The sequence below is a fragment of the Calliphora vicina genome, chromosome 4 (assembly GCF_958450345.1).
Source record: "Calliphora vicina chromosome 4, idCalVici1.1, whole genome shotgun sequence".
Classification (NCBI taxonomy): Eukaryota; Metazoa; Arthropoda; class Insecta; order Diptera; family Calliphoridae; genus Calliphora; species Calliphora vicina.
Genome location: NC_088783.1, coordinates 97,527,180 through 97,540,701, shown reverse-complemented (window position 1 = coordinate 97,540,701; position 13,522 = coordinate 97,527,180). Strand labels below are relative to the sequence as shown.

The following is a 13,522-nucleotide window of genomic DNA, read 5'->3' as shown; positions in this document are numbered from 1 at the left end:
AAATTCTGCTGGTTACAGTTGTAGTCGTGTGGCAGCTACTGAATTATTTTAAAGACGACAGCTACAAAGTAAACAGCTGATTTATAATTCAGTGGTGCCACTTTAATAAAAAATAATCGTACAAAATTCCAAAGTAATTAAGATTGAAGCAATTATTTTGAGTAAAAATATATATATGGTTATAATTAATTATGTACCTGTTATTAATTTATTTCAATATGGTTATCAGAAACTTCTCTTAATTAAGTAAAAAAATATATTTTTTTTAAGCACTAATTTGATTTACATTTGTTTATTATATTAGCAACACTATTTCTGTTTTGTAGCTGACAAAAATAGAAATTAGCCTAAAGGGTGGATTAGCCGACTGTAATGTAATGTAACCTTAACGGAACGGAACAGCTGATCGTTTCTATTGTGTGTAAAATAGTTAAAGCAGTTATAGTGACAAAATGTAACGTAACTGTAACGTCTGAACCTGTTAAAAACAGAATTTCTTTACGTTTCTACGTGACATTTACTAACGGTGTTGTCAACTTGTTGATTTTATAAGTCTTGTATAAAAAATACTTATGAACGCTTACACAGAAAAAAGAAATTCATAATTGGAATGAATTTTGTAATAAATATTATTAATCGAATTTGACTTTTTTTCCCAAACTTATTTCATTCAAAATAAGAACATGTTCATAAATATTATAAAATTTTACATGACGGAAATTTTTGCTTTTTTTACTTAATTTTTTTAATAAATTGCATTATAATTGTATTATATAATGAATTAGTGCAAGAATATTTGCATAATAACCATATATTGGCCAATATTTTAAGATAAAAAGGAGAATATCTGAAACTTAAAAATTATCATTAAACATAATAAAACATTCATAAATATAAAAGCATTTCATCCTCTTAAATCAATTTAATAATTTTCGCGCTTTTTATATCATTTTGTAGCTGAAAATCAAAAAAAAAATAAAAATTTTCCATGAAAAATTTCAAACATTTTTGAACAACATAAAAATAAAAATGAAATTGAAATTATATTTTTCAAGCTTTCTAGATTTTATTTCAAAACATAAAATATTAAAAAAATCATACTATTTAAGAAATTATTTATAAATGTTATGAATTGAAATCAATGAATTCGAATCATAATATTTATGTTGAAACTTTTTTCTGTGTAACAATATTTTCAATGTTCTAAAAATGTTTTAAATATTTCAATAATATAAATACATAAATAAAAAACAAAATGTAAGAAAAGATAAACTCACTGTTTATTGTTGATTTTTTGTTTAAGCTTTGATATTTTTACAAATAAAGCTTGAGTGTCTGTAATTCTCATTCACTCTATAGTTTGATTTGTATAATATCTTTGGTTTTTCTAAAGCCTTTTGGGAAAAGATTTCCTGATGATCTGGCCTAAGCAACCAGTGAAATGCGCATAGTCTACGTTTACAATGCAGAAATTGAAAATTAGACAGACGAAGTTTGAAGGCGAGGTGTTGAAGAGGTACAGTGTGTATTACACAATGTCTGCCTTTCAATTTCTGCATTGTAAACGGGGACAAAGGAACTAGCATATCCCACAACAGTAAATGTCAGTGAATTTATCAATAATTGGGAAATTTAGCACAATTTTTACTAAAAAAAAAACTTTTTTATTGTTATGGTAATATTTACTTATTATACAAATTAGTTCATACAAGCATTTATAAAATGTATACCAATAATAATAGTCGAAAGTAATAAGTTTGAAAATATTAAATTAATATTTTGTATAGACAAATTAAATTAACATATTAGGGCCATTATTACAACTTGCCTTTATGTTCGAAATAGTGAAAGGTGAAACTTTAAGCAATAGAAAAAGGTACCCTTAAAGTTAACTATTACTATTACGAACATAAAGGCAAGTTGTAATAATGGCCCTTAGTATAAAGTACAATACAATATTAATTAATTTTTAAGTTATCGGACCTTTAATAAATAAAGTCTGTATGACAAGGTAATAAATAATATTTATAATTGTCTCCTAATGGGTTAATATAAACATATATGAAGTCACTTCGAAGCACTTCACAATGATGATGAATACATTTTTTTTAAATCGCAGAAAAAAATTATAAAATCGCTTGAACAGTATTTATAACAATTGTGTTGATAACACTTTCAAACAGCTGTTTAAATTTGTTTGTTTATGTCAAAAACATATGACACGTTTTTAACACACCGTCTACAACAGGCATGAAATGCTAAACATTAACAATAACACGATGTTAGTGTTAGGTATAGAGACATCATGTTAGCGTTTTTCTCATGTTTTAACATGGTTGTTAAACCATATGTTTTAACAACTCTATTATAACATGAAATGACGTTTAAGCTTGACAGCAGCCATTTTGTTGCTTTTTTTTCATTTACAATTTTCATTCGACAAACAAACAAATAAATGCTGTAAAATAATGTGGAAAATTGTGTAAAAATTGATTGGCTTTGTAATTCTATAAAACAAAAAATAAATAAAAATGGATGCTAACGCTGAAGAAACTTTTAAAATCAATGGATTATACGAACAGTTCCCATATTTTATAGAATTTGCTTCGCTGACAATCAAAAAATAATGAAATATCTTAATATTGGCATGAGTACGATACTCCACCATTAACATATTAATAATTTAACATGAAGTCTTAACATCATGTTTTAACAGCATTTCATGCCTGTTGTAGACGGGGTGTAATGTTCTATAATCGCACTAAAGTGTTACGTTAAGTCAACATTACGGTTACATTACATCAACGGTCGGCTAACCCAGCCTTAATTCGGCTACATCGGCATGAGTAGTCGTGTGGCCGTGTAGCTGTGCTGTCGTTAAAATAATCGTCTCCATATAAACGTGTGCATTTTATTTTTGACAGATTGAAGTTGGTAGCCTGCTGTCTTGAATGTGTTTAATGCTTATGACAACCGTGTATACGTAGCTTAAGACTTATTAGTGGGGACACTTTTTATTCGAAACATTTATAAACTTCTTGTTAAACACAGGGCGAGTATTCGTAAATCGTTAACTGTGTCTGTACCCAAAGTAAATTAATAAAGTAGCGACAGTACTACAACATTTACAAAAACCACAAGCAATTTTGTTTTTGGTTTAAGGTCTGAGCTGTCAAAGTTGCCTGTTGTTGTTTTTGCTTTTGGACAAACACCACAATAACCACAAGTGAATTGACAGTTCAGACTGAATAAAAAAAATAGTCAGCTGTTCTACTGAGTCTACTTTATTAATTTACTTTGTATATTACTCTCTCCTTCCGTTCTACGTGTTTATTCTATGCCATGGAGCAAGGTATATTGTTTGAATTTCTATAAATTTTCAAACAATTGATTTTATAAATTGTATATTTTTTTAATAAGAAAAAAATATTTTTTTTCAATAAAATATTTACGAATTTCTGTATTTGATTTTACAATTTTTGTGATAGGTCCCATTTCAGTAAAAAAAAATATTTGATTTTATGAATTTTGTGATAGAATATGAAATCTAGTTTTTCTGTGCATATTTAAATGCACATTTAATTTAATTTTTGGAAGTACATAATCAATAAAGTGGGCCTTTTTAGGGATTATAAATCGTTAACTGGGGATGCAAAAACGTTAATTGGGAATGAGTATGGAAACAATACTGGCAGCACCGTGTAAAACTATAGTTTCTTGATTAAACTTAATTTTTATAAAATGTGTGGAATATTTTGCTGCATTTCGAAATCATCACAAGTACATTCATGTATAAAAAGTTCCGTAAGTTTGTGATTGAATATAATGGGTAGATGTCTATTTTGGTAGCCAAAAATGTTAAACGATTTCAGTGTTACAATAAAGTTTATTTACTATTCTGTTCGGCAAACGTGTTTTTGTTTTTAATTACACCAATGATGAAAAGTTAGTACAAATTGGAACAATTTCAGTCTGAAATGTAGAATGGTACTCCAATGACTCAATTGGTACAATTAATATCACCCTGTCTCCACGTAACACAGTATATACAAAAAGTCCGACTCTTTGACAGCAGTACTAGGATTCAGCGTTGCCACTCATAAAATATTTTTCCTACCAAATTTCTAATTAAAAGCTACCAAAGCCTACCAAATTTAAAATATTTGAGAAATGCTATATGAATTCGTTTCAAAATTAATAGTTAACTTAAAATTATATTATTGCTGCTATAAAATTATCCAGAGGAAGAATGATATTGAAGCAGAGTTTAATACATATTATTAGAAAATAAAAGTTTTGAGAGCCCTTTGGCATTTTTTGAACTCAACACTACTAAATAAATACACATTTACCTGACTAAACTAATGCCCAGTTTTTGACTTGTTATTTAAATACGTATTTAGTTAATTTTAACTTAAAATTAAGTTGTATTTAAATACAGTTTGAGTTTTTCAGTGCTACATAATTTGTCTTATTTAAATAAGATAAAAGTATGGTAGCACTACTAAATATCAAAAATTTATCGATAGTTTTGCTTAAAACAGCTGTTCAACCAAAACAAAAAGTGATACATTTTGCCCAATAAGAAATAAAAGTTTATTAAACAATAAAATTATTGGTAGGAAAATGCACAAAAGAAGCTCCAATTGCCCCGCATCGGAATTGTAGTTTTTGCAAGACGCTTTTTTTAGCAAGACGCTGTTGTTTGTTTTTTTTTTTTACTACAATAGAGTGAAAAAAAAACCAAACAACAAAAGTCAGCTGTCAAAAACATATGGTAGTTTATGAAACTTAAATAGAATTTAAATGACCAACGTCGGCCATTTAAGTATCATTTAAAAAAGCACTGAGAAACTCATTTTCGCATTTAAATAGAACTTAAATATAATTCATATTTAAATACGAAGTCAAAAACTGGCTCTAAATATTTTAGAAAATGCTATCTTCATATTTTGCAAATATGTAGTTTTATTAAGGCCGAACTATAATATGCATAAGCTAGCTTAAGGTAATGTCATAACTGAACGAAAAGTCTGTCAAATGCTTAAGGAAATCCGAAGAAACTTTTAGATGACCATAATGTACTTACGTGCATTCAAAACAATTTAGCTCCATTTGCACATTTATGTGCAACATGCAATTAAAAAAATACGTATTTCTTATTATTTTATCAAAATAAATTAATTGTCTTCATCCTTTTCATTTATTTCTCTATTTTCTTTGTATAAAATAAACAAACAGCTGATTCCGTACGGAATGTGCGACCAGCTTCGCACTTTGCTTAAGCAAATAAAATTTGACGAAACTTGACGAAACTCTCTTAAGTACATTATAGTTTGTCACATAGGTATAAATCAAGATCAGCGAAACAGCTTGCATTTTTATAATTTTTTTGGTGTCGATAGCTTTCATAATTAGAAGCACAAAAACGTTAATATTTTTGGCTGCTCTCTCTTAGTTTAAGAGTTATAGGAATTTAAAGTCAATACATATAATTGTACATTTCTCATATATTTGGAAAACAAACTGATCGTTATGGGTATCATTGAATAGTGCTTCACTATACCTTTAATATGATATATAATATGGTACAGTTTATTAATATTGTGAACCAAAAATTCCTTTTAGAATTTATATGACAGTACTTCAGAAAATGTTGATATACCGGAAAAGTGATTTTAGCGAAGCCGGTGTTCGATACACCCCAGAGTTAAAAGTCCCTTCGCCCGGCCGAAGACCGACAATACAGAAAATGTAAATATTAACAGAAAAAAAATTATGAAAATATAAACTGTTACGGAGATCTTGATTTGTTCCGCCTTTATTTTGGCTTAACATAAGTAGTATTTTCGTTATTATTTTAATTATTTTGTTCTTAAAAATACTTCTGTATTCAGAAATTACGTAGCCTACCAAAATACGACAAATATCGGAACAAACCAACCAAACTACCAAAAGTCAATTTGTTAACTTCAAACTACCAATTTTGGTCCAATTGGACCAAGGCGGCAACGCTGCTAGGATTCTATACAAAGTAAATTAATAAAGTAGCGACAGTACTACAACAAATACAACATTTACAACAACCACAAGCAATTTTGTTTTTGGTTTAAGGTCTGAGCTGTCAAAGTTGCCTGTTGTTGTTGTTTTTGCTTTGGGGCTTGTTGTATTTTTCACCACAACAACCACAAGTGAATTGACAGTTCAGACTGAATAAAAAAAATAGTCAGCTGTTCTACTGAGTCTACTTAAATAATTTACTTTGGTTCTATAGCTGAAACAAAAAGTCGACTTTTCGACTTTTTCCGTTTTTTAAAAAGTCGACATTTCGAACTTTCGACTTTTGGTAGTTTATGAAAAGTCGATTTTTCGAGCATTCGACTTTTTAGTTAATTGACTTTTTTCGTCTATTTTCGACCTTTTTCAACTTTTTTTCATTTCTTGTAAAAAATACATGGTTTCTACCAAGGCGTATTTAACAAGGTGACAGCCAAGGCGTATTTAACAAGGTGACAGCAGTGGCGAATTGAAATAAATACAGGCGAATTCACTTATTTTTTATATATAGAGTTTGACATACGGACGTACGGGCGAATATTTTTTATATATGTAGTTTGACATTTGTGCGTGCTATTTCTATAATCAGCTGTGCTGCCGATGGCACCTTATTAAATGCACCTTGGTGACAGCAGTGGCGAATTGAAATAAATACAGGCGAATTCACTTATTTTTTATATATAGAGTTTGACATACGTGCGTACGGGGCGGATATTTTTTATATATGTAGTTTGACATTTGTGCGTGCTATTTCTATAATCAGCTGTGCTGTCGATGGCACCTTATTAAATGCACCTTGGTTTCTACCATAGACTAACATAGACCCGAATCAGCTGTTTTTAGCAACATGGCGGAGGCAAACAAAAAAAATTTACGAAAAATTAACAAAAGAAAATGTATAATAAACCACGGTAGATTTAAAAGAGGGAGAAATATATAAATTTATCTTTCTATATCTCGTCTCATCGATTTTTAACTACATTTTAATTTTTCTCTCGCTCTAAGATCTGAAATTCATCAAGGCGATAATAGTTAAAATAATGTTGTAAGAATTTTGTGTAGAAAAAAGCTTTATTTTATAAACATTTATTTATTAATTATTTACATATATTAGCATACACTACAAAAAATGCAAGTGCAATATTTTTTTTTAACAATCTAAAAAGTCGACTTTTATCAACTATTTCGACTAATTTCGACTATTCGACTTTTGAGATAACATAATCGATTGTTCGATTTTTTTCCGACCAAAAAGTCGATTTGGACTTTTGAACTTTTTTCAGGAAATAGTAGATTGCTCGAACAATCGACTTATAGAACCCTAAGCAGTACCTAACTCTAAATATGTGTTAGTAAAATGTATCTAACTCTAAGTGTTAGTGCCTTTTTATTCTTCACCAGACAGAGTTTTATAAAAATGTTTTAAATTTTATACGATATTCAATACGGAAAATTTAAACTCTGTGTAGTTTAAATTCTACTATAAACAAAATAAAATGTCGAAAATAAAGGCGAATTTATATACTAGGAGGTGTCGATTCTACAACAAGTACAACATTTACAAAAACCACTTGTAATTTGTTTTTGTTTATGTGGTTTATGGCCATTTTCACAATGTACGATTAAAAGTTAACGTGAACTTTAACCGCAAGTTAGGCTAATATGAATTTCACAATGTACGATTAATTCTTAACTGACACTATTTAACAACAAAGTTGCTGTTAAATATAACCGAATAAATTTCGCCGGTTAGCATCTTAATTGTAAGAAATATAATAAAAGAACATGGAAAAACATTTATATTTTTGTAATATTTATAATTTTTAAAAGTGTAAAGCGAATAAAAGTAAATTTTGCACGGGGTGATCCATATACCACCCGGATATTGCACTTACAAACCAAACAACAAATGTGCACTTTTCCTTGTTGGTTTTCAGTAATTGTTGTTCAGTTTGTTCTGTAAATTTTACAGTTAGGTACCTTAATATTTTTGAGTTTTATACGTTTTTTTATTATACCACTAAGAAAACACAAATTATTATTTGTTATGCCGTCTTTTAGACAATTTTTTATATTTCAATCTTTCATTACACTATTTTTCGTAAACAAATGTATGCATTATTGCCATACTTTCTACTGAATGCTTTGGTTAAGTAATCAAATGATGGTGAAACGAAAATCGGTAACCGTTGGTTAAATGGTCCCTGTTAAACAAACCGACAGTTAGTTAATTTTCCGGTTAAAATGAAATAATCGTACATTGTGAAAATGGCCGTTAAGCTGTCAAAGTTTCCATGTTGTTTTTGTTATTTTTACGTTTGTTATATAATTCGCCGCAACAAACACAAGACAATTTGACAGCTCAAACATCTAAAAAAGTAAAGTAAACAATAATCAGCTGTGCTATCGACACCACCTGGTATATAAATTCGCCTTGGTCAAAAATTATAAAAAAAAATTTATTTTTAGTTTGTGAAAATTGGACGTGTTTTGAGAATTAAAATGTGCTAAAGTGTAGAATAAAATTAAAAAATTATGTGTGTTAAAGAATTAACGTGAATTGAACTATATTTAATCGACAATTTTTAGTTAAAATTTCAAGACATTTGATGTGTTTACATTAGAGATGAGCGATCCCGTGATTTTTGAAGAACGTTGTTCTCAGTGAACGTGATTTATAAATAACTGTTCTTTTAAACAGTGATCACGTTTTGTCTATGTTAAGCAAAATAACAATTATGTTAAGAAGAATACATTTGGTCAATTCACAAGGTCTCTTATCAGTCATAATGTCCTAATATATCACGACTCAGCAGCTCGTCTTAACCGACTCTTAAGCATTCGTAGCAGGTCTCTGCTGGTTGGTTACGATAACACAATAAACATAGCATACAGAGTAGTATTATTGTAGAACATTTTTTGCTTGAAAAACAATAAAAACCATTGTAAAATATTAGGACATTATGACAATATGACATGATAAGAGACCTTGTGAATTGACGAATTATGTATTATTTTCATTCTTAAATCTGTTCTTATGTTAACCAAAAACTAATATTTGCTGATTTAAAAACATCTGTTAAAAAAACATAGGAAAATAACAGAATTAAGCAAATGCAACAAAATTTTAAGAGAACTAACTGATATATAAAATTATGCGCCTAAAAATATGCAGTAACTGTTGTTACCAGTGAAAAGAACGAAAAAAAGAACGGCATTAAAAGTACCTGTTACTTTCTCCATTTGTTACCAGTGATTTTTTAAAAACGTTACCAGTGAATGTTGAAAAATATTAAGAAACGACATTTAACAGTATGTTGAAAAATATGAGAGAACGACTTAAATGTACCTGTTACTTGCTATATTCAGTAACTGTTGTTACCAATGATTTTTCAATCACAGTGATTAAATCACAGGTATGGAAATATTGCTCATCTCTAGTTTACATTTCTGACAATGGTGTCACAAAGTATACAGAGGCGATACGGCAAAAAAAATATATTTATCTCTTTCGCTCGAAACAATTTCAACTGGTTTGGTTTTGTGCTTATTTATATAGTTGTTTGTTTTAACGCACTGTCTGTATTAAACCGCAAATTTGTTTTCTCTTTCTATCGAAACAATTTCAAAAAAAGCTGATTTTAGTGTTTTTGAACTGTCAAATTTGACACCTCTGTATACTTTGTGATGGTGTTGAATTCACATGGTACCCGTATATGTGAGAGAGTAATATAGAAAAAATAGAGAGTCGTACTTTGTTTATAAATTTTAGTTTCGAAACTGTCAAAGTCTATTGCTAACTCCTTTTTGACCAGACATGAATTTGTCTCGTGTGGGCAATTCTTGTCGATGGTATGTTCGAACCACGTTGTTACAAAATAACATGGTACAGTTAGCGGCTCGTTCGGTTACATAAAAAATTATTTGGAGATTGCATGTGTGACGGATATTTGTATGGAAAGCAAAAAACGCATTATGGCAGGCGACAACGCAGACAAAATACTCACCCTTATTCTGTTTGGCGTCGTCGACACACCATAATGCCGTTTTTAAATGTTTGTTGTAAATCCGTATTCCCGTTGCCATTTATCGATGACTGTCAACATTTGTTTGGTATTCAGTGAAGAAATAATGACGTTTACGTTGCCCAAGGCGAATTCATATAAGGTGTACTTGTCCCTACAACAATTCAAAAACAACATACATTTTGTTTTTTCTTTTTACCCCATCTGTCAAAAAAATAAAGCTAGGCGAATTTAAACTGAAATTTAATAATAAAAAAAACAGTGTAAGATTTATATTAATTACTTTATTTCATATGGAGGGTGTAAAAATATTCGATGAAGAGTTCAAACGCGTAGAAAAAAGAAGAAATGATTGTAAAACAACGCGAAACAAGTGTACGCACAAACACACACACATACATATATCGCGCGCACTTAAAAGTACACAACATAAACAAAAATTTTGACAGTTGGGGTAAAACAGCTGGGCTAACGAGAACGCCTTATATGAATTCTTTAAGGTTTTTCAGGTGTTCATCGAAAGATGAACAAATTTGTTTTCTCTTTCTATCGAAACAATTTCAAAAAAAGCTGATTTTAGTGTTTTTGAACTGTCAAATTTGACACCTCTGTATACTTTGTGATGGTGTTGAATTCACATGGTACCCGTATATGTGAGAGAGTAATATAGAAAAAATAGAGAGTCGTACTTTGTTTATAAATTTTAGTTTCGAAACTGTCAAAGTCTATTGCTAACTCCTTTTTGACCAGACACGAATTTGTCTCGTGTGGGCAATTCTTGTCGATGGTATGTTCGAACCACGTTGTTACAAAATAACATGGTACAGTTAGCGGCTCGTTCGGTTACATAAAAAATTATTTGGAGATTGCATGTGTGACGGATATTTGTATGGAAAGCAAAAAACGCATTATGGCAGGCGACAACGCAGACAAAATACTCACCCTTATTCTGTTTGGCGTCGTCGACACACCATAATGCCGTTTTTAAATGTTTGTTGTAAATCCGTATTCCCGTTGCCATTTATCGATGACTGTCAACATTTGTTTGGTATTCAGTGAAGAAATAATGACGTTTACGTTGCCCAAGGCGAATTCATATAAGGTGTACTTGTCCCTACAACAATTCAAAAACAACATACATTTTGTTTTTTATTTTTACCCCATCTGTCAAAAAAATAAAGCTAGGCGAATTTAAACTGAAATTTAATAATAAAAAAAACAGTGTAAGATTTATATTAATTACTTTATTTCATATGGAGGGTGTAAAAATATTCGATGAAGAGTTCAAACGCGTAGAAAAAAGAAGAAATGATTGTAAAACAACGCTAAACAAGTGTACGCACAAACACACACACATACATATATCGCGCGCACTTAAAAGTACACAACATAAACAAAAATTTTGACAGTTGGGGTAAAACAGCTGGGCTAACGAGAACGCCTTATATGAATTCTTTAAGGTTTTTCAGGTGTTCATCGAAAGACTTCCCCTTGACAATTATGTCTTCGAGGTACACCAAGCATGACTTCCAGTGAAGTCCTTTCAACACATGTTTCATTAAACGCTCGAATGTGGCTGGAGCATTGCAGAGTCCAAAGGGCATCACATTAAACTGCCATAATCCATCACTAGCACTAAACGCAGTTTTCTCTTTGTCTTTTTCTGCAATCTCTACCTGCCCACGACCACTTTGCAAGTCCAATGTGGAGAACCATTTTGTCCAGCTAATGTGTCCAGGCTGTCGTCAATTCTTGATAGCGGGTAGCAGTAATTCTTGGTAACGTCGTTCAGCTTTCTATAATCGACGCAAAATCTAGTGCTGAAGATGGTACTTGAAGATGGTTCTATTACTCCATGCCGCTCCATTTCGTTAACCAGCTCCTTCACCTCACTTCGTTTTGCTAGAGGAATACTTCTGGGCGCCTGCTTATTGGGCCTCGCTTTGCCCCTATTTGTTTGATGCTTTACAATTGCCGTTCTACCTTGGCTTTGACTTTTTAAGGCGAAGCCCGAGGTTTGTTTCTTCAGAAGCAGTTTGGCCTTATTTCTATCGGGTGGCGCTAATCCTCCTACCCATTTCCCTACATATTCCGCTAGTAGCTCGTGTTCTTTGGTGGGTTTATTGGCTGGTTCCGGGTTTTTCTCGCAATTGATTACTGCCTCTGCTGAAGTGCATCGACCTATTTCGGAATTTGGCTTAACGACTTTTTCATAGCTGGACAGGTTAAGCACTCTTACAGGAACTATTTTGTTGCAGGTTTTAACAAGGGCTTTTGCTGTTACAAGATCACTTTTTATTTGTGCTGGTTCTACCACCCACAAACTGTTGTCCTCACAATCTCGATGGTAACTAGCTTTCTTACTTCAGTCCTATTTTCATATCCGACGTCAAGGGGAATCTCCACATTTCGCCAAATTATAACCTTTAGTCCCATATCCAAAGTAATGTCATGAGTAATCAAGAAATCAGTACCAATAATTACTTCGTCCACAATGTCGGCAACAATAAATACATGATACATGTTGGCAATGGTTAATTTCACATTTACTTAACCATAGACAGTGACAGGCTCTCCTGTAGCAGTGCGCAGACTTACCCCGCATAGTGGTTCTATTGTTTTCTTTACTAAGTCAGGTCTGTTGATAGACTGAGACGCTCCAGTGTCTATAGTAAAGATGTGCTTCTGACCGTTGATGTATCCACTAGCCGTAAGATTGCTATTTTTCTGCTGCATCAAACGTTCAATTTCCGTCGCAAAGTCTTGTAGCGTCTCATTTGGGTTTCTGAACTCTACCACTCAATTCCATTCGGTATATTTCTTTCCACCATACTTACGTTGTAGAGCATCCATTATGTCATCATAACTATTTCTGTTACTTACTTGCACGCTTTCAAGGACTACCGCTGCATTTCCTTTTAAGGCCAAAACCAACTCGATAGCTTTTTCTTCGACATTCCACACGTTTCTAATGGCAACCGTATCAAACTGGAACCTAAACACATTCAATGGTGAGGTGCCATAAAAACTAGGGGCTTTTATTCTACTAGAGGATTCTGGAATAATTCGTACCGCTCCTTCTTGACATTGATGATTATTCAATTTTGTTACCAAGTCGGATACCTATTTATCAATGTCATCCATTCTGCTGTTAATAACTGCTCGTTCTTGACATTGAACATTATTCACTTTTGTTTCTAACTCTGATACCTTTTGATCAACGACATCCACTCTGCTGTTAATAACTTCAGACATTTCCTGTATTTTCTCATCTGTGGCTCTAGAAGATTCTTGAAGTTTTGTTTCCATTTCAGCTAATTGTTAATAGTTTCTTTGACTTCAGATTTAACCTCAGCAAGAAGTTTCTCGTTGTCGGCAAGAAGCTTCTCGTTGTTGATGTTAGAAGTTTCTTGAAGAAGTTTCTTGAACTTCAGGAAATT

General features: G+C 31.4%; 1 protein-coding gene across 1 annotated transcript in view; it reads left to right on the top strand.

Annotated features, from left to right (window-relative positions):
* The first annotated feature begins 3,732 nt into the window (after nt 1-3,732).
* The window catches only part of LOC135958838 (asparagine synthetase domain-containing protein CG17486), a 74,779-nt gene continuing 64,989 nt past the window's right edge, over nt 3,733-13,522 (top strand). Inside the window, exon 1 of the mRNA XM_065509755.1 lies at nt 3,733-3,804. Coding sequence (XP_065365827.1) covers nt 3,742-3,804 — 63 coding nt within the window. The 5' untranslated portion in view covers nt 3,733-3,741. The remainder of the gene's footprint in view (nt 3,805-13,522) is intronic.